The 22,205-nt window shown below is 43.3% G+C and overlaps 1 protein-coding gene across 3 annotated transcripts in view; it reads left to right on the plus strand.

Moving 5' to 3' along the window:
- Positions 1 to 22,205, plus strand: part of CDK5RAP2 (CDK5 regulatory subunit associated protein 2) — a 174,351-nt gene that overhangs the window by 43,761 nt on the left and 108,385 nt on the right. For all 3 annotated transcript variants that reach the window (XM_087419197.1, XM_087419196.1, XM_087419195.1), the window contains exons 8-12: positions 1,569 to 1,731; positions 2,905 to 2,958; positions 3,819 to 3,938; positions 6,376 to 6,468; positions 12,557 to 12,775. In XM_087419197.1, the coding sequence (XP_087275323.1) occupies positions 1,569 to 1,731; positions 2,905 to 2,958; positions 3,819 to 3,938; positions 6,376 to 6,468; positions 12,557 to 12,775 (649 nt within the window). The remainder of the gene's footprint in view (positions 1 to 1,568; positions 1,732 to 2,904; positions 2,959 to 3,818; positions 3,939 to 6,375; positions 6,469 to 12,556; positions 12,776 to 22,205) is intronic.

The following is a 22,205-nucleotide window of genomic DNA, read 5'->3' on the forward strand; positions in this document are numbered from 1 at the left end:
CTCTATACTCAATTGTTCTGATTGTCTTAGTCCATTCGGGGTGCTGTAACAAAATACCACAGATCGGGTAGCTTACAAACAATAGAAGTTAATTTCTTACAGTTCTGGAGGCTGGAAGTCTGAGGTCAGGGTGCCAGCATGGTCAGGTGGGGGCCCTCTTCCAGGCTGCAGCCTTCTCGTTGTATCCCCACATGGCGGAAGGGGTGAGGGCCCTTTCTGGAGCCTCATTTATAAGGCACTGCTCCCATTCATGAGAGTTCCACCCTCGTGACCTCTTGTCTTCTCAAAGGCCCCACCTCCTAATCCCATCACCTTTCGGGGTTAGGATTGCCATATATAAATTTTGGGGGGGACACAGATATTCAGGCCACAGCACCAGTGCATTGCGAGGTGCTCTCACTACTTCTAGCTCACTCTTCGCCTTCACCTGGGAGCTGGCAAAGCTCTCTCAGACCTCCAAGCCTTTGCTTTTTCTACTGTGCTAAGTTGCTTTCTAGGCTTAGCTACAGAAAGGTCTTCTGAGGATCCTCTGACAAAATGCTAATGGTTGAATGTTAAAAAAAAAAGTAATAATTATAGCAACTGTCATTTTCTGAGTTCTGCCACATGCCTGGAACTGTGTAGGGCCCTTTTAAATAGCTTATCTTCAATCTACATAAGAAGGTAATCCCATTTTATAGCTGAGGAAATGCAGGCTCAGACAGGTTGAATAACTTGACCGTGGTCAGGGAGCCGTTGATACGGCGTAATTTGGCGGCCTGCAGAAGGAGATGTTCAGCTCTACCTGAGGGGGACCGCTAGGGGTGTGGGTTGGCAAAGATTCCTTGAGGAGAGGTAATGCCTAACTAACTCTGGCTAATGCTGGGTGTTTATCAGGTGGAGGACAGTTGTGAAGAGCATTCTAGGTAAAGGGAATAGTGTGAGCAACGGTCTAGAGGCATGAAACAGCTTGGCTTCTGGAGAGAACCGGAAGCGAGGCTCCTGAGTGGCGATGGAGCGGGTGACGGCTTCCTGTGAGAGATGAAACTGAGGCTGTCAGCAGGGCCTCTGATCTTCTAGGCCCTAAAAGCTAGGCGTTGGATGCCTTGCTGAGGGGTTTGGCCATTATCTTGCAAGTCAGTGTGTTTTCAACTTTGCCCTGAGAAGCCTTGGAGGGATGTTCTCTGTTTTTCCACACTCACCGAAACAGGTCTGCTTTATTGGTCATGTTTGTTTAGGCTTCTGTGCCAGATTTCTTTTGGAGAGAGGATTTCTTGGCCAAAAAATTAGTAATCCACTGCTGTCGAGGGTGGGCCGTTGGAAGTCTTTGAGCAGGAGTGTGACTCCATCAGACCGTAGTCTGACAGCTCAGAGGTTGGATCGTCCGGGGCCAGGCTGGAGGCGAGCAGACGGTTAATGTCACACGAATTCTGGCCCTTAATCTCCAACCTGCAGGATGCGATTCCATTTATGTTCAGTCATTGGACATGTCTACTTTGAAGGTGTCTGGCCCCGTTTCTTACCTCCCCCTGCTCCACTGAGCTAAGAGAACAGCTTAGAATTAATATTTAAATTTCGTTCTCTTTTAGACTGATTGAGGAGTTGAAGCTGTCTTTGAAGAGCAAAGAAGCTTTAATTCAGTGCCTTCAAGAGGAGAAATCTCAGATGGCATCTCCTGATAAGCATGTGTCATCCGGAGAGCCCCGAGGACTTTCTGGTGCTCTGAGGGGAGAAGAGGAGAGAGAAACTGAGGTGAGGCGACGGGACATGGAGGAGGACTTTGATTAGCAGGCCAGACTCCTCAATGGGAAGTAGACTGCACATTCAGTCCCCACGGTTCACACACAGTCTACTTCTAAATATCAGTTCCCTGTCAGCTGAGGAGTTAGCAGAAACCTCCTTTGTCAGGGGCCCTAGCATTTTTTTTCCTTCCAACCTTATGTTCATATAAAGAGTTGGTTAAAAAAATAGTTCACACCCACCTGCCTCTGTTTTGCCATGTGTTAATTTGTTGTTGCCTGGGGACTTTATTTTCATCCTTTGGGTTTTCTTAGGATAAAATTGTGGTACCTACCCGTTTACCTTTGTGATTAGAGGCAGGCTTGAAGCCACCTTTGGTCTGGAACTTCAGAGGCGGGGGGGAAAGGGAACTAACTTGTATTGGGCCTGGCAGCATGTGAAGGGCTTCAGCGTGCCACCTCGTTGAGTCCTCCTGGCTACCTCGGGAGGTAGAGATGGCGGTCCCCTTACTGAGTTTAGAAACAGGCTCAGAGGAGTTGTTATGTTTTCCTAGACTCCAAGAGGTGGGTTACTAGTCCCAGACGCCACAGCCTCCCTGGACTCCTCCCCCACGCTAGGTGGCCTCCATGGGAAGCTATTGTGAAGAGGGTGGGCAGGACCCAGAAGTGCAGTTGAGACCAAGGGTGGTTTGACCACCCTTGGTTTGACCAAGGGTGGCTGCTGCATATGGTACATTCACATTACAGGACGTTCTGGATGCTCATGGAAAGTCTTGATTTCTTTATGGAGCAGGGTCTCTTTTGTCCTGACCATAGCAGTGAATTCTTTAGCCTCACCAGTTAGTTTTTGGTTGTAATCAGCCTCGCTTCTTGTGCCTCCTTTTAACCCTCATCATACTCCCTGGCCCTGGCCCTGGCCCTCACTTAGCAGGCCTTCTTCATTGTCCTGCAGCTCCTTGGTTTACTCTCTCTGGGGCTGGTGATAACCAATGTGGGTGGCTTGTCTTTACATTTTTCTTCACTCGGGTGGCACTTTGGGTGAGACAGAGAGGAGGAGTGGACACTTGTTTCCATGAGTTCCACAGCAGTGGGGAACAGTAAGTAAACGAGGTGCTCATTTTGTTTGTGCTGGGGAAGCTGCTGGGTGGTGGGTCCCTTCTGGGCGCCAATTAATGCCTTTTCTTAGGCTGCACAAATGGAGCGCCAGAAGGAGAGAAATCGCTTTGAAGAGAGGATCCAGGTATGTTGATACAGTTTTTAAAAATTTACTGAAGATTTACCTTTGCCTCTTGCTTTATTCTGAATGCAATAGATAATTCTGTGTGACAGTAGCTGTCGTTCATTGCCTGCTACTGTGTGCCAATCAAGCTGTAGGTACTTGAGGGAAGGTTTCTCAGTCTTTGCAATGACTTTGTGAAGCAGGCTTTCCCATCTTGCAGATGTGGCATGTGAGGCTCAAAGGTGAGGTCCCTTACCCAAGATCACAGAGCTTGGAAGAGGTAGAGCAAGGATTCAGACCTGCCAGTGTGGTTCCAGAGCCATTGCTCCACGGTCCCCCAGCCACAGCAGCTGGCATTTATGTAGCGTCTGCCAGCTTAGCAAGTGCTTTCCCGTCCATTATCTCATCTGATCCTCACAACAGCCCGGGAGGGAGGCAGCAGTGATTATCTTTAGAAATGAACTCAGTCTATAAATGTGTATGTTCAGTCTCCATCAAACTAAATTCTCTGCTAGCTTTTGTAGCATTAAGGAATGAAATTAATGATCTGTTATTTCCCCCCAATAACCTGGTGTGGTTTCAAAGACTCTGATGTGACTGTATTCAAATTCCAGAAGGCATTGGAGTCCTTCCCATAGGAGTAGCTGTCATCGTCTTAACTGATCTGCTCCCCTTCCTTTCACCCAGCCCTGTTGCCGTGAGCGGTAACACAGGAGCTTGGAGCTGATGCCACTGCATTCAGCTCTACTTGGAAACATTAATCACAGGTTGACAGGAATAAGATAGAATAACTGCATTTGAGTGTGCTCTTAAAGATATATTTACAGTGCATTTTGGTTGGAACGCATCAACTTAGTGAATCTTTTTCTAATCTAATTTAGGCACTTCAGGAGGACCTGAGAGAGAAGGAAAGAGAAATTGCTACAGAAAAGAAAAATAGTTTAAAGAGGGATAAAGCCATTCAGGGTCTAACCATGGCATTAAAGTCAAAGGAAAAAGAGGTATGTCTGATACTCCTGAAGTGAAATTTTTCTTTATTAGCTTCTGTGACTGGCCTGTCCTACCCTGAATTCTTAGCTTTAGGTGAAAAGTTTATGAGAGAGCTGAGATGAGTATGGAAAGTGCGGAAAGGGTCCTTTAGCCCATTGGAAATTCTTTTGGAGTATCTGATCCAGTGCTGTCCGATAAAAATATAATGTGAGTTACATATGTAATTTTGAATTTTCTAGTAGCCACATTAGAAGAAGGAAAAAGAGACAGGTGAAATTAACTTTAATAATATATATCCCAAATATTATCATTTCAACATGTGATCAATAAAACAATAGTAATAATGAGGTATTTAACATTTTTAAAATCTAAACTTTGTCTTTCAAGTCCAGATGTGTTTATGGCACATCTCAATTCAGACTGACCAGATTTCAAGTGCCCAGTAGCTACGGAGTCTAGTGGCTGCCATATTGGACAATCCCTGATCTTTTGAAAGAAAAGATTGAGATAAAGGAGTTTTGGGTGGCAAGGCCGTGACTGTAAACAGTTAGATAGCTACCCAGGTTGTTGCTTTTGGGATCCAAGTTTGTGGCTGATGGTTCCATGCTGTTGTCTTGTCATTAGTATAGCAATCTGTTGTGTCTCAGTAACTGTGCTGGGATAGATACAGAGAAGAAAACCCAGCTCTGCTCGCGAGTCTAGTGGGGAAGAAAGACAAAGCGAGGGTGATGTGATTGAGGGAAGGGGCCCTAATCCAGAGTAGGGTACGTATGTGGGCACCGGGGAGTGGTATTTTTAGGAGAAGGTGTCTGAGCTGAATCTTAAAGGATGAGTAGGAGTTAGTTGGGAAGGGACGCAGAGACAGGGAGCCCATTTCATACAGAGGGGAGAACATTGGTTGAGGCATTAAGTTAGGAAAGAGCCTGATACGTGTCTGTGGAACCGAAAGCAGTTTGAGGTTGTCCGAGCATCAAGTGCAGAACTTAAGTGAGGTGAGAGAAGAAGCTGGGGAGGTTGCATGAGGCCAGCCGGTGGTGGTGGAACTAATCATATGTAGCTGCTTGGGTCGCACGCCGCTGTGGCTCTTAAGCAGCGGGGCTATGATCACATTTGCATTTTAGCGAGGTCTCTGGCTATATCCAGAGAGTGGATTGTAGTAGGGAGGGAATGGAGGCAGGGAGGCCAGTAGCCAAGCTGAGAGCCACCTAATTCACAAAGGCTCACAGCAAATAGGAATGGAGGTGTGAGGCTTATTCAAGAAATAAAATTAGAAATAATTAGAAATAATTGTAAATCTGGGGAAATTTGATGATTAGATGTAGGACTTAAGAGAAGGAGCAGTGAAGGCTGTAGGTGTCTGGCTGGCATGACTAGGGATGTGTGGTGCCACCAACTCAGTTAAAAACGTAGACAATGGAGTATGATGGTGAGATGGGGGTGGTGATGGAGGTGATGAGTCTGTTTAGAAAGTATTGACTTTGAGGAGCTCATGGACCATCAAGGTGCGACGTCCAGGAGGCAGACAGATATGCAAGTCCAAAGCTTGGAGAGAGCTCAGGCCTGAGGATGTAGATCTGGGAGTCACTCTTATACAGGTGTGAGTTAAAATTCTAAGAGTTGATCTGTGTATCTAAGAAGAGTGTAGAATGGGAAAGAAGAAGGCTGAGGATTAGGACCACAGGGGACTTCAGAATTGCGGGTTCAGGAAGAGGAATGCATGAAGGAGACAGAAGGCATGGTGCAGACGGGTGACGCTAAGCTTGAGAGAAGGAGTAGTGAAGGCTGTAGGTGTCTGGCACAGGAAACTGTGGTGTTGAAGGAGCTGAAGTGGGGCGCGAGTTTGAGTAATCACCAGTGGCAGATGCAGCAGAGTTTCGGTTCATGTTAATAGTAGTTATAATTTGTATCATGTTTTGGGAGGTCAGGGCCCAGCTAAAGTTGGGGCCCTTCAATACGTAGTGGCATCAGTGGTGGAGCAGTTCTGGGTGCTGGCAGAGTCCGGGGTGTGACCGTGGTAGTTCATGGCTGACTCTGGTAGAGGAGAAGGTCACTGGAAGATGAGGAATTCTGGGACTAGCTGGCCTAGCTTGTTGGGTGGGTCACCTATACGGGCAATAATAAAAATAGGCACACTTTGTATGACCCAGGCATTATTTGAGCACCAGTGCACATTACCTTGTTTAACTCAGCAATGCTACAGTTGGGTGAGTGGTGGTATCCTCATTTTATAGTTGAGGGAATTAAGTCTCAAAGCAATTACGTTCCATGCTTGAAGTCATCCAGGTAAGACAGCCAAACTAGAGATGCCACTTCTCTGACTTCAGGTCTTTTCTGACTACAAAGCCCTTGATTATAAGCACTGTACTGTTCAGCAGGAAAAGCATTAGGGCTGTGCACAGAGAGGAGAGCCCAGTTGGACACTTGACTCTATTCCTTATTTTTACCCAGGTTGAAGAACTTAACTCTGAGATTGAAAAGCTCAATACTGCCTTTGCTAAAGCCAGAGAGGCCCTCCAGAAAACACAGACCCAGAACTTCCAGGTAAGTGTTCACTTGGGTGGAAGTGGCTGTGTCCTTGATCCTTACTCCTGGTGAGGTCAGGACCTCGCAACTGAAAGGAACCAAGGAAAACTCTGGTGGTCTTTAGTAATCGAATTAGCTCAGTCTAATTAAAGGAAATTCTCCACTAGCTTTGGGTGCTTCTCTAGCCATCTCCTCAATGTGACAATGACAATGACGACAACTAACCCTATTTAGAAGTGCTGAGTTTACTCTGTGCCCGTAGGAGTCTGTGCAAGATGTGTGGATTATCTCATTTAATCTTCACAACCCTGTGGGGAAGGTAATTATCATCCCCTTGTATGTGGGGTTTTTGAAGCTCAGCGAGGCTGTGCCACTTATTCACTGTCACACAGCTAGCAAGTGGCTGGGCCAGGATTTAGATGTAGTAATTGCTAATAATAACAGCTGGCGTTTATTGAATACATACTGTGGGCCAAGTGTTGTGCTGAGTGCTCTCCATGGATTAGCTCAATGAATTGGCACAACAGCTCCATAAAGTAGGCACTGTTAATATCCTTGTACTGCTGAGGAAATCCTGGTTCAGAGATTCAAGTAACTTGCTCAGGGTCACAAAAGTATAAGTGATAGAGCTAGGATTTGACCCCAGAGCCAGTCTCACTCGCAGCCTGTGTTTGGACCTGTCACCCCTACCTCCCCCAACCTGGCTTCTTCAGTCTTGCCTGCTCCCTGCCAGCTTTCTGGTCCAGGCCTTGATGCTTTGCCCTGCCGTTCCTTTGTTTTTCCCCCAGTGATATACTGCAAGGGCTCCTGCTGGTCATCCCTGTGATCTTTTTTCTCTCTTGCTAATTTTAGTTCTGTGTTTTTAATTATTTTAACATTTTCCCCCCATGTTTCTAGTTTCCCTATGCAGTGTGTACCTGTTACTAATAAATTAATGAGTTAATAAAGTTCCATCATCTGCATAAAACGTACTGCTTAAAGCTCTCCCCTTCTACCCCCTCTACCCATGTTGTTTTTGACTATAAAGTAGAAATTAGAAGTTAAATCTAATTTAAGACTGTTTGATTCTTAAGATTCATGTCCCATGCCTTATCTTTTGCAGAGCTTTGGTTCACAATAAGAATAATTGAAGTAATTTGGTTTAAATCATGGCAGACTAGAAGCATAGACAAATTTCTGCTTTTGGAATCTCAGACTTGCTTTCCCCACCATTTTGACAGTGGTTGATGAAATGGAGCTGAGATTACACTTTTCACCGAGTTTTTTTTCCGTTGCTTAGAAAATAACAAGCTTTAATAGCTGAATTCTTAGGAAAACCATCCATATTTCCCATTGCTTGAGAAAAAAAAAAATGTTGGCAATTGACAAGCAGAGAGACCAGACATCCTTATAAGTGTTGTGATATTTTACTTGTTATGTTGGGCCTTGAAGGAAAGAAAGTAGTCTTATACATTTAAATGTTACCCAGATTTATTATGTACATTTATTAATTTCATAACCCTTAGCCCTAGTTGAAAGACTTTCAGAATGATTTTCGAGGTCTTGTCATGCATGGTGTTGGCTGGGTTTCTTGTCTTAAGTGTACAGGGATCAGGAACTGTTGAAATTCCTCAGGTTCTGCATGCCCGGTGGCTGTTCTGAGAGCGCTCATTTAATCCTTACCCACGAGGGGCTCGCATTTCCTGGTTTGACAGGTTGCTGGGACTTGAACTCAAGTCTGACTCCAAAATCTGTGTTCTTTCCACGACACTGATTGTGTGTGTGAATAAATGCTCACAGTATGCTTATATTGGTTATTTCGTTATGAGGTATACATAGTTTGAATATTGCACAGACATTTCAAGATGCATTTTCTGTCATGTATTAGGACCTTTTTGGAATGTCATATGATTTGAACTGATTACAGCCTGAGTGAAATAACCAAAGCTCACAGGGTTGGCATTGAGCCTGACACTGAAGCAACAGCAAGTAATATTCAAACTCTTGGAGCAGTTGCCACAGTGTGGAGATGTGAATTTTAATCACAGGTGTGACTAGGTCTACAGTGTGGGCTGACTGTATTCGTTTAAAATATATATATTTTTTTACTCATTTAAAAAATATATTTTCAAATTGGAGATAGCATTATTCCTCTTCCCTTTCCTGCCCGGCTATAAAAGTAAAATTGCACATTGTAGGAAATTTATAAAATACTTAAAATAGTGGAAAGAGGTTGATAAAAATCACAAATAAACTCACGTCTAAAGATATTCACTATTAACATCTTGACTCTTTTAATGCATATTTATACATATATACATACAACCTTTGAAAAATTGAATAAGATCGTAATATGTATTTTGTTCTATAATCTTTTTTTTTCCATCTAACATTCTTGCCATGGCAGTATATATAGATCCAATCTTTTTTTTTTTTTTTTCGTGAGGGAGATCAGCCCTGAGCTAACATCCATGCCAGTCCTCTTTTTTTACTGAGGAAGACTGGCCCTGGGCTAACATCTGTGCCCATCTTCCTCCACTTTTTTTATATGGGACGCTGCCACAGCATGGCCTGACAAGCGGTACGTTGGTGCACGCCCGAGATCCGAACCCAGGATGCTAGCAGTGGAGCTCGAGCAGTTAAGCACTACGCCATGCGGCCGGCCCCAAATCTTTTTTTTTTTTTTTAAATTTTAATTTGAATTTTTATTTTCAGGTAATTGTAGATTCACATGCAGTGGATTTCTGTATCCCCCTTACCCTTTATGTAATAGCTTGCATAACTGTAGTACAATATCGCAACCAGATCAGTTGACATTGGTGTGTCCATTGATGTTATTCAGATTTCAGCGGTTTTACATGTACTCATTTGTGTGTGTGTGTATGTGTGTGTTTCTCTGTGCTTTTTAAACAGTCTTTTTAAACAGCTGCATTGAGTCCACTGTACGTATGTACCATAGTATTTTTACTGGGAAGAACATGGGGTGGACATGGATTTGAGTCCTGACTCTGCTCTTCACTGTGTGATCTTGGGCAAGACATTTGAGCTCTCCCAGCCTTCTTGGCTTCGTAAAATCGGGATAATCACACTTATGGCACATAATCCTTACAAGGATTAAGCAAGCAAGTGTATTGGGGCACAAGTAGTAACTCAATAAATGTTCACTCATCCTTAAATTGGGTGGTACAGTCTTCTGGCATAAAAGTATAGTAGTTACTTTGATCTGTTTTTCAAATTCTCTACTAATGGTATTGTACACATAGCTTTTAGTTTGAGGAACCTCTCCATATTACCTTTCAATTGGAAATGAAAGATAATGGAGTAAGTGATGGAAAAGGGGAACTAGATTTATTTATTCTGCACCTGCTGCAACGGTACTTTATGTATCATATTCAATCTTCACAACAACCCTGTGAAATCGAGATCATACTTTCACAGATGAGGAGACTGAACTTCAGAGAAGTTAACTTCTCCCAAGTCACACAGCTAGAGCTACTCTTTGAACTCTGAGCTCTCTGACTCTCTCTTTGTTAAACTCATCCTGTTTCTACACTGTGGGGAAGGATGATTTGTTTAGTATTATATTTGGCCTTCAGTTTCTGACCATGTCTAGTTGAGCCAAATGTTTGCCACTGTTTATAAACACTTAACTGATGAACTAGAATTCAGAAAAGCAGGGTGTCGTGCAGAACAAGGTAAAAAACTCACCGAAGAAGTTTTGCAAAGGGCCATTTGAGGAAAATTTAACATGGAAAGAATTTTTATGAAGGGAATAGAATGTAGGAATTTGAATTCTTTGAGCTTGGATTTTTAAAGAGGCTTTGTCATCGTCATCTGCGTGGTAGTCTGGCAGAACTTTCGTCACTTTGTCATAACGATTATTTTAACACTAACCATTGCTGTCCTGTGTTTAACAAGCTCTAATTGGTGTTCCATCTCTAGCCTTCCCTCCTTGAATTCAGTCTTCTTGTTTTAAGTCTTGGTAGCTTATTGGTTTTAATTGAAATCTTCACTGGATTGGGCAAAGCAGTATAGTGCTGTGGAAGGAACACAGGCTCCAGAGTCATTTGAATCCCAGATTTAATCACTTATGGTCTGATGACAGGCTAGTCATTTAACAATGCTGAGCCTCAGTTACTTAACAAGGGATAGTAATGTGTACTTTGTAGGGTTAGTATGAGAAATAGAGATATAATGTGTGTAAAAGTGCCTGGTTTAGCTCCTCATATATAATCAGTGCTTAATAAAAGGTAACTGAAATTGTTCAAGATGAACTTTTTCCCAATCATTGTTTATCTTCTTTTGTTTTTTGAGTTTATTGAAATAAGCACTGCTCCAGATACTTTTTTTTTTGGCCCGCAACCTAGGTTTCTCACTTCTTTTTGTTTATTTTAATTTTAAAGGAAACTAAAACAGATGCTTCTGTAAAACCTGCTTTGCAGTTTGAATGGAGTTCTCCCTCAATCTCTGTTGCTGTGTCCTGAATAGCAGCTGGGGAAACATGGGACCAGATGGCTGGGCTGTAGGTGGCCCAGGAACAGCAGAGCCCCTCCGCCCCCAGATTAGCTAGGTTGTAGCCCATCTCCCCTGAACAACTAAGACTTAACTATCGATGGTGGTGGAGATGGATTTCTTGGAAAGGCCAGGAAGCTGGGGCCAGTCCGTTTATTCCAGTGTGAGTTGTGACCTTGACAGCTCAAGTGTCCCTTGCTTTTGACTTTTTAATTTTGAGCCTCAGTCCAATTCAAAGTACAGATTTAAAAAAAAAGTATATTTTCTCCTGATTAAAAGTATTATATATGTTTCAAATTTTTTTCAGAAGACTAGAAAGAAGAAAAAAAAGAAAATCAGAAAATCACCCAACCGCTATTAACGTTTTGATATTTTTCCTTCCAGGCTTTCTTCTATGCATGGATTTTATTTTTTAGATCATTTATAATTTGGTCTTCTATTTTTTCACATAATATTGTGACTTAGAAGTAGTCCCATGTTATCAACTCTTTGTAAATATAGTTTTAAGATTTCATTGTGTGGCTTTGCCATACTTTCCTTATCCATTTTCATATTCTTGCACATTTAGGCTGTGTCCTATTTTTTACTGTTCTAAGTAATCCTGTGATGAATGACTTTGTATAAGACTTTTTCCCCCCTATATTTTGGATTCATCCCCTGAGATTGAATCCTAGGAATGGAATTATTGGGATGAATGTGAACATGTATATACTATATACACACACTTGATGTATATAATCTGTCCATAGGGAGTTATATCAATTTACATTCCCGCCAGCATATTTCCTGGCTTCTAGATGCTTGATCGATTCTTGAAAAGTGAATATTAATTGTGCCGTTTCACAATAAGCTTGCCGGCACTGGATAATCTTGTTAAAACCATCTCACTTGTTAAATGAGAACTTGTTTTAATGTACTCTTTTTGATTATTGGTGAATTATAACATTTTTTCATGTGCTTGAAGTCACATATGTATTTTCTCTAGCAAGCTGTATGCTAATGAAATAAAGATGTTCTTGACACGTTTAGCCCTCAGACTCTGCAGGATTTATAGCCTCTCGAGGTGGCCATTGGACTACCATGCTGACCACATCTTTTTCTCTAGAGGACTCTGGGATTGAACCATTCTAATGTAGATGAACATGGCCAGTGCTTGAATCTATCTCTGCTTTTAAATGAAGCTCTTTCTTCTACCTTTTTAAAATAACTTAATTAAATCGTTTTTTAAAACACATTATAGAAGTTACGTGCTCACTAGCCTTAGAGCATTTGAAAATACAGACAAGTAAAGGAAAAAAATCAACTATATTCTCACCCCCCCTAAAGGCAGTTACTGTTAACATTCTGTGCTTTTCCTTGTAGTCTTAAAACTATATATATTTCTTTTACACAATGTAGCCTTTCCTCCCCTTAACATCAACATCATAACATAAATATTATCTGAAGTTATTTCAAAATCTTCATCTTATTTGTGCTTTGGGTCCTGAATATTGTGTATGTTAATCTTTTTCTTTTCCTTTGTCCCCCCCCAAGGTGAAAAAGGAGCACAAATTTCTTGCTTTGTTTAATGAGCCATGCAAATCAGCTTATCTCCCCTCTCTCCCTCCTGTTCTAGGGGTCTGAAGATTATGAGGCTGCTCTGTTAGAAAAGGCAGCCCTCTTGGCTGAGCTGCACTCAGAAAACCTCACGAAGAGTACGGAGAACCACAGACTGCGTAGGAACATTAAGAAGGTCACCCAGGAGCTGAGTGACTTGCAGCAGGAGAAGGAGAGACTAGAGAAGGACCTGGAGGCAGCTCATCGAGAGAAGAGCAAAGGAGACTGCACCATCCATGTGAGCACCGCCAGTTCCCTTCTGAAAGAACAGGCAGTGGGGTTAGGCTGGGGCTCTTCAGCTGTTTCTGGTTTTAGGGAGATGTTCATTGCAGAAAACTTAGAAAAATCCGAAAAATATAAAGAAGAAAACATTTCACTCATCATCTGCTCACCTAGAAATGACCAGTGGTAACTATTTGATGTTTCAGTCCTTTGATACTCTCCCTCTCGCTCTCCCTCCCTCTGTCTCCCTCCCTCCCTCTCTCTCTATCTCTCTGTCTCTCACACACACACACATACACATTATTGGTATCAAGCTGAAAATGAGGTTTTGTATCCTGTTTTTTTTATTCAATGTTCTCTCTTTGGTGTGTTGCCATGTTATGAATGTTCTTCAAAAACATGTTTTTTTTTTTTGTGCAAGCATAATATTTCATCACTTGGACGTGCTACAATTTATTTAACTAGTCCCTTATTGTAGGACTTTTAGGACACTACTCTTTTTTTTTTGCCTTATAAGGAATGCTGCAGCAAACATCCTTGTACATAAATATTTATCCACTGATTATTTCCTAATCAAGGTATAATTACTGGGTCAAAGAGTCTGAATATTTTTAAGGCTGTTTTATAGGTAATCCTCAAATTGTTCTCATGAAAGATTATACCAGATTGTATGAGAGTGATCTTTTTTAAGACCACTCTATTCAGCATTTGGTGTTAGCATTTAAAAAATTCTCTCTGAGTTTGATAGGCAAAAAATAGCTTATCTTTTAAAATTTCTATTACAGTCATGTGCTGCATAATGATGTTTCAGTCAACGACAGAACGCATGTATGACATGAGATTAGTACCATATAGCCTAGGTGTGTGGTAGGCTATGCCATCTAGGTTTGTGTAAGCACACTCGGTGATGTTGGCACAACAACAAAATCGCCTGACGACGCATTTCTCAGACTGTATCCCTGTCGTTAAGTGACATATGACTATATATTTAAACTTAAGGATTCAGTGTCCTGAGAGTCACATCCAGATCCATAGCCTCGCTGCAGTCAGGTAGGATAGTGTCTGAGTGATCATTTACACGCAGGTCTTGATACTCAATGATAACTAAATTACCTGCACGGGAGTCTAGGGCAGGCAGAGTCATTAGAGTAGAGAGCTCGAAAAAGAGCCCACAGGTACCAGAGGTTGGTTCTCTGGTGGTTGCTGTTGGCAGGGACGCCAGGATCCAGAATTTGAAATCCTAATGTTAGTGCTGACAAGAGAATTGAAATACAAATGTTTGTTTATTTTAACAAGAATTTTAATGAACATTAAGAGAGCAATAATGGAAATTTAGAAAAATAAGAAAATGTCACCTAAAATTCCACCACCCTAATAAAGTAACTCTTTCTGTTTTTCAGCCCTGGTGTGACTGGGTCCCCAATCTAATCAGAAGCTAAATACCATCTGTGTTATTTGATCCTTTATCATGGGCATCTCCCCATGTCACTTACTCGATCGTGGGCGTCTCCCTGTGTCACTCTATCACGGGTGTCTCCCCATGTCACTGTGTCGTGGGCATCTCCGCATGTCACTTACTCTATCACGGGTGTCTCTGCATGTCACTTACTCCATGGGCGTCTCCCCATGTCACTTAATGCTGTCATGGGCATCTCCCCATATCACTTACTCTGTCACAGGCGTCTTCCCATGTCACTTACTCTGTCACGGGCGTCTCCCCATGTTGCTTACTCTATTGTGGGCGTCTCCGCATGTCACTTACTCTATCACAGGCGTCTCCCCATGTCACTCTATCATGGGCATCTCCTCATGTCACTTACTCTCTTGTGGGCGTCTCCCCATGTCACTTACTCTGTTGTGGGCATCTCTTCATGTCACTTAACACTGTCGTGGGCGTCTCCGCATGTCACTTACTCTATCGTGGGCATCTCTCCGTGTCACTTACTCTATTGTGGGTGTCTCTTCATGACACTTATTCTATCATTGGCATCTCCCCATGTCACTCTGTTGTGGGCATCTCACCATTTCAGTTACTCTATCACGGGTGTCTCCCCATGTCACTTACTCTATCGTGGGTGTCTCCTCATGTCACTTACTCTATCGTTGGCGTCGCCCCATGTCACTCTATCGTGGGTGTCTCCTCATGTCACTTACTCTATCGTTGGCGTCTCCCCATGTCACTTACTCTATTGTGGGCATCTCCCTATGTCACTTACTCTATCACGGATGTCTCCCCATGTCACTTACTCTATCACAGGTGTCTCGCCATGTCACTTACTCTATCATAGGCATCTTCCCATATTGTGTAGTCTCCAGAGTAATCATGGTGAATGATGCATACTCTTCATTGAATAGATTTCACATAGTTTACTTAATAATTTCTTCCTCTGTTGGACATTTTGGCAGTTTAAAAAATGCCACAATGACATCTTTGGGCATAAACATGTTTTCTCTTGAGATTCCTAGGATAAACTCTGAGGAGTGAGATTAGTGGGTCAGATAGCGCAAATATTTTGTACTAATTAATCATGCTGCCAATTTATTTGTCCAAAGGACTGGCCCAATTTATGCTGCCACGAGCAATATTGGAGTGTATCAGTTTATTGCATGTTATTAAAAGACTTGTTTCCCATATTTATTCAATGTTATTGAACACCAAACAAATGTAGCTGGTTTAGATGTTGATGGAAATACAAGGCGTGGCCTCTGCAAGTTTTATTTTTCTCAGGGAGATGAATATGTTATACATGACAAAATGCAAAGCAGTTTAAAGTCCATAGCTAATTAATGTAGTGTATATAGTCAGTGCAAAAGATCCTTGTGGGATGGAAGAGTCAGGGAAACCTAGGAGGAGATGACACTTGAGTGGAACGAGCAGAGTAAGACTTGAGTGGTGTGCCCTTAGGGATGAGGTAAAGAAAAGACTGGCTGGGGCCCAGTGGCGCAAGCGGTTAAGTGCGTGTGCTCTGCTGTGGTGGCCCGGGGTTCGCCGGTTCGGATCCCGGGCGTGCACCGATGCACCACTTGGCAAGCCATGCTGTGGCGGCATCCCATATAAAGTGGAGGAAGATGGGCACGGATGTTAGCCCAGGGCCAATCTTCCTCAGCAAAAAAAGAGGAGAATTGGCAGATGTTAGCCCAGGGCCAGTCTTCCTCAGCAAAAAGAGAGGAGGATTGGCAGATGTTAGCACAGGGCTCATCTCCTCACAAAAAAAAAAAAAAAGAAAAGACTGGCCCGAGGGTCCTTTTATAGAGGTGCCGTTTTCATAGTCAATTCTATGTCCTTCACTGTTAGATAGCAGTTTTTTTAGTTTAAAATAGTTTGTCCCCTCCCTCCCCCACTGTCATAAAAATGTTCATTCAATAGAAGTTGGATGAGGGCGATATATATACACACACACACGTATATACCTATATATATAATATGTAATTGTGTTTTTACATTATAACTTACTCTTGGTAAGCTTTTGAAATGATTACATAACATTATATCAAGTGGCTATGTGGTGATTTATTTACCTATCCCTCTATTGTCAGACAGTATTTTTTGGTTCCATAATTCACTTATTCATGTAAGCCCTGGTGCTTCTGAAATAATTTTGGGCTGCTGTTGATAAAAAGATGTATTCCTATATAACATGTAGACCTCTTCATAAGGAGGCAAGGAACATTCGGCAAGGACGAGAAGGGGGGACATATGATGGTGAGAGGAGGGATTGGGTGAAGGATACTATGGGTATGAGTTCTTTTGCCAGTCACAGAAACCCAGCTTGAAGTAACTTGGGCAAAAAGGGGAATTTATTGCCTTGTGTACCTAAGCTGCGGGAAGGACAGGGCTGACTGGAACACTGCTGGGACTGAATCTCTGTCTCTCTGAGAGCTGGCCTCTTGTTCTTGCATCCACTTAGTCCAGTTCCAAGTGGTTGGGGCCATCACTGGCAGCCTTGCGGGGATCTCATCTCCCCACTTTATTACGTAGGGGGAAGGAGGACTCACACACTCTCTATCCTTGCTGTTCCCTGTCAGGATGGCCAGGGGGGTGAGGTACTGAGAGGCCCGACTTGGGTCACATGCCCATTCTTCTTTATCAGAAGTGTGTGTGTGTGTGTGTGTGTGTGTGTGTGTGTGTGTGTCCCATTATTGGCAGCCTCCTCCAGAACCAAGTTTGAGGGGGATGTGCAGTTACCCAGAGAAAGTGCTGTTTGGTTTCAGGGCACTGGGAAGACAGAAACAACAGCTGTGTAGTCTAAATGCTTACCTCAGGTGAGCATGTCTGTGACTCAGCTTCCTAGCATCTCATTATGACTGCTTTTCTACATCCAGTCGTATAGATGTTTCTAACAAGATGATTTGGCCATTTTTGCATATATTGCATCACAATGGCATCTCTACTTAACTTCTGATTATATTCTAAGAATTTGGCTGTGTCCATCTCATATGAATGTTTTACGCCAGATCTTGGGGCACTGGCTTGTCCAGAATTCAGGGAAACATGATGGGAGGTGGTTTTGCCTTATGGTACTAGGATGAATGCAGAGGTAGAGCAAAACCCACTGGCCTTGCATGGCTCAGCTTGTTCTGTTAACCAGCCTCTTTAATTATCTAGAGCCTCCCACTCACCAGCTGCTACTGCTATTGCTTTTGGATTGAAACAAACAAACAAAAAACTAGACCTTTTAGTGGCCTCTGTGTCTGCCCTGGCAAAGGAAAGGAATCCATTCATGCATTCAGCAACATAGAACACGTTATGCAGGCCCTCTACTAGGCATGGGGACAATTCCATAGCAGAGATGTGAACAGAGGACCATGGGAGCCCAGAGGAAGGAAGTGGCTTGCAGGATCAGAGAAGGCTCCTGGGGAACGTTACTTTTGAACTGGTTCTGAAGTTTGAGTTAGAGGTTAATAGATAGACACGGGAGAGGAGGGTTTTGTACAGAAGGTGAAGAGGTGTGAGAGTGTATAGTGTTTTTGGGAAAACAAAACAAGAACACCCAACTTTTGAAGTATTCTGGTTATTTGAGACTTTAAAAATTGTAACTTATTCCTTTCAATGTTTCAGAAACATTGCCAGAGGTTAATGGAAAGTCATAAAATGGAATGAGATTAAAAATAAAGATAAAGCCATTAGGAAAAAATAAGGGAAGTCAGGAAAACATTAGGGAAAGATAAGGGTTTGACTAGTACAGTGGAACCAGAGGGAGTAAGTAGAAATGCACGTTGTGATACCTGGCACAGCACTTAAGAGAGGTACTTAAAATTCAGCCTGTAGCTCCTGGCAGCGAAAGTAAAAAGGGAAATTCAGTTACAAGGTCTCCAGCGTCTGTAAGATGAACACGTTAACATAAAAGGACAGCTTTTGCCGGCACTCCAGCCTGAGGGAAGTATTGCCTCTGGTGAGTTTTATAAAGAGTTCTCTGAGCAGTATACAGAGTCTTCGACAATACCCCATTCAGTGAAAGCAGCTTTGCATGGGGCCAGATCAATGTCATCCAAGTCGGTGAGCTTGTAAGTATTAAGGGTTTCAGTCCCTGTGACTCTGTCTAGCTGTTTCCCATTATTCTTGTTTCTTGGACAAGAACTACCAAATCAGTGGGAAATACTGCAGCCCTGTTTGTGGATGAGCCCCAGCTCAAAGCCATTGCAGGGGTCCCCTATTAAGCAGTACTGGTTTTTGTAGCATTCTGTGAATTCTCTCTGATGGTAAGCCAACTGGTTCTCTTTTGGATGTGATCAAACCATCCTTTGCTCATGCCAGAAACATTTATCGCAGTCTCATTGTGCCTGCTCTTAAGCATTTTGGAGGGAGACAGTGCCTGTCTGGAAATGCAGCTTGGATCAGAGATGTGTGAATTCGCTGTGTCTGATCGTGCATGGACACGGAGAAGTTTGGCCCAAGAGTCCGTTCGTCGTGTTTGTTTTAATTGCCTGTGATTTCGGTGACCTGGTGCCAGTTGACTCTGTGTGTTGTAATTTGCAGTTTGTTCATTTGTGTCTTCGAGGGACATCTATTGAGTGCTCGCAATGGCACAGGCACTGTTGGGAGGCTCTGGTGAACACATGCTTTAGTTTTCACTCTAGAAGGCTCATTTGCAATAAGAAAGGTCAAAAAGCGAGGGTCTCACAGAGAGAGCCCCTTTATTGTATTACACCTCCTTGCCACCAGAGGGACTCATATCCCTTCGAGGAGATTCAGGAGGCCTTTACAAAAAGCAAACAGGAAAAGCCAGTATTCCCAAGTCTGTGTCCTAACTGTGCTGTTTGAAGTGTCCTGGCTTCTGTGGTCTGTAACAGGAATGCTGCTTCCAGTCTTGCATCCTTGCCCTCACATCTCTGACTTTGGTACGTTGTTTGGCTCCACAGACGGAAGGCTCTCCTTTTAAAGTGTGTGTGTTTGTGTGTGTGTGTGGGTGTGGGTGTGGGCGTGTGGTGAAGGGTGCTAGAGAGAGGTAAGTATTTGAGATTGGCTCTCTCTGGTTCAGACGTTCTGTATGCTGCTCAGGGTGGGTGGGGGAGAGGAGGAAGTCACAGTCTTTTTCTTCTCCTTTGTAAGCAGCGTATATTAGACACTCGGTTAGCCGTGTTCCCCAGACTGTCTCATGATGCTCTCATCTGTTACGAGACCTGTCATCCGCTACTCTGACAAGTGTGTACTTCGGTACCGGGCCACTTAGCTCTGTGGGGATGCATTTGCTGGCTAAAGCCCAAAAATCTAATTAAAGTTCTACCCATCACCCACCAGGCTAATCCCATGTGCTTTGACAGGAGCAGGTTTAATTTCAAGGTACTTCAGCGTGAACCCCCCCCGGTTCTCACATGCGTCTGTTGATAGATAGCTCCAAATGAGGCTGTGACAGCATTGAGAACATCTTTTGGTGAACTGGAATCAAAACACGGCATTTGGAGACAGCATCTATAGGCTGGTTGGTCAGGGCTAAGACTGCAGACCTGAGGCTGTGTGATTTTTACCAAGGGTCAAAGCTCCCTTGCCTTTTGTTTTCTTTCAATCAGGCGTAAAGATTTTGAGTCCGTGTCCTTGTGGAACAATATGCAGTTTAGATGGCCTGTGTTGGAAGAGGTTCTGTCTTTGCGAATTCCAGTTTCTCGTAAGAGAGACTGAATGCAGAGACTTTGGAGTCAAACTGGATTTGAATTCTGGCTCTGTCACTTGCTAGCTGTTGGACTGTGAGCCAGTAACTTTGCCTCTCCAAACTCTGGTATCCATTTCTTGTCAGAAAAACAGAGATTAGTTGTAAGGATTGTATGACGTAGGGTAGAGCTCTTAGCATAATACCTGGCTCATCATAAATGATCAATGAATAGTAGCTGTTGTAATGATGGTGACGATGCTGCCGCCTTGGAAGCTAGAACCTTAATAATTTCCGTAGGTATCTTTGGAATAGTGGAAAACAGTGCTGGGCTTGGATTGGCATCTCAGCTTCAGCAGGTGCTGAACTCTAAGCCTCTAAGTCAGTTACTTAACCTCCCTAAACTAATGTTTTCTCCCTTAAAATGGGGTTGATTATATCTATTTTAGGATTAACTAAATGAATAACAAAATTTAATGCATGAGAAAATGCCTACTGTGGTTCCTGGCACATGGAGGAAGATGTTCAGTGGATTAGATTCCCTCTCTTCTTTCCTGTTTTTCTGCTTTTAATTGTGTGGTAGGTGCTGGCTCAGGACTTTGAATGACAAACCACTGCCCGCTAGAATCTAACGGACACTGTTGACTAATAAATGTGGTCTGCCCTTTTACCAGTCGAGTCAACAGAGCTGTAAATTTCTTCCTTGATCCACACTCACCTCTCCTCTGAAGAAAGTGCTTGTCTGTTCCTTTCCAGCTGATTGATCCCTCCAGAAAGGGAATCAGAACCCTTTTAGAGTGACAGACTCTGGAGTATCTCAGTGGCACATGCGTAGGGCTGCTTTAAAAGGCTGTTCCCATCAGTTTTTGTATGGAATTGCTGTAGTGTCTCTCTGCGGCACAAGCAGAAAGGCTTTCCCTTATCTCTGGTTCTTTTTAATTTCTGTGCCAGGCTCTGTCCTGGGCACTGGGAGTGCAGGACTGGATCAAATCAGACACAGTCTCTGAAGGAATCTAGTAGAGAAATATAATAGAAATGCAGACAAAGAGCTAATTAAAATATAGCATGATAAGTGCTGATAGAGGGATGGACCAAATGCTTTGGGAGCACAGAGGATGCAGCTGTGCTAAGACGGGGAGGGAGAGAGGAGGAAGGCTTCACCAAGGAGGTGGATGTGAGCTGAGACTTGAAGGATAGGTAGCTGTTTGCCCTGGGGACGGGAGGTGGACATGTATTCCTGGTAGAGGGAAGACCTGTGCAAAGGCCTGGGCATGAGTCTGGCTCAAGGGGAAACAGTGAGTGGGGCTGGAGGAGAGGGCAGGTTTGTTCCATTGCATCGTTCTGGTGGGATTTTAGAGAGCTGCTTTCCTTGCCTGGTGCCTGACAGCTGTTAAGTGACCCAGCTGGCCCTTGACCCCTGCACAATTTGAGCTTCAACTCCTTTGTCCATTCTTCCCCAACTTTCTGGTGAAAGCAACATTGAGCTCTTGGCTCAGAACTTCTGCAGTCCTCACAGCCGCTACCACACACATTAGTTCTCAGTGGCAAGGGCTGTCTCACTCCAGTGGTTTCCGTTTATTTATTTTTTTAAGCATTTGAATTCTTTGTTTAAATGAACTCTTCTGGAGTGAAAACATAGAAATGGAGCTGCTCCGAGTGAAGTGGGGTAGGACGCCTGGCACCCCCCGTCTCCCCACCACATCCGCTTCTGCCACAGCCCCAGGAGCAATGAGGTTCCACAGAATGTGGCTTGAACCACTGTCTCGTACTAATTCTGGAAATTCTTACATCACTGAGTTCCTATCCCTCATTAAGATTTTGGAGAAGTTTCCTTTGTATATTTAAAGGTAACCACTGAGCACTTTGACAAGCTTTCTCACAGTGAAACCTGATAAGGTGGAAATTTGATAGATGAGAACCTGCTCATTCTCCATCTGGCCAGAGATAAAACAGACTAGCTGACTGGAGAAGAAGGTATGAGGGCCTGGCTTTTCATTTCTAATATGATTCTAAGATTATAGGGATATTTTATTTTTCAAATAATCCACTTTTTTTTTTTTATCAGTCTGCTCTAAGAGAGCCCTGGTACGCAAAGGCAGTGCTCAGCTCAGTGTTGGTCCAGAGCGCACCTGTGACTCTTAAAGGAAAGTTGCCCCTTAGGGTAGAGATTGAGGCCACTCAGGTGGTGTTGTCATACAGAGCTTGCTGTGGCAGCGCTCACCTTAAAGCAAGGTGGTGGGCTGGTGTACGAGAGGGATTTTCAAACTTTTTCCGTTGTCCCTTTGTTCAGAAACAAATGGGCTTTGTAGGTTCCTTAGGATGGTGGCTTCTTGCATAAAAATCAAATACAAATTTCCTTGC

This window comes from Ceratotherium simum, chromosome 29 (genome assembly GCF_057802395.1).
Source record: "Ceratotherium simum simum isolate JZ-2026a chromosome 29, ASM5780239v1, whole genome shotgun sequence".
NCBI lineage: Eukaryota > Metazoa > Chordata > Mammalia > Perissodactyla > Rhinocerotidae > Ceratotherium > Ceratotherium simum.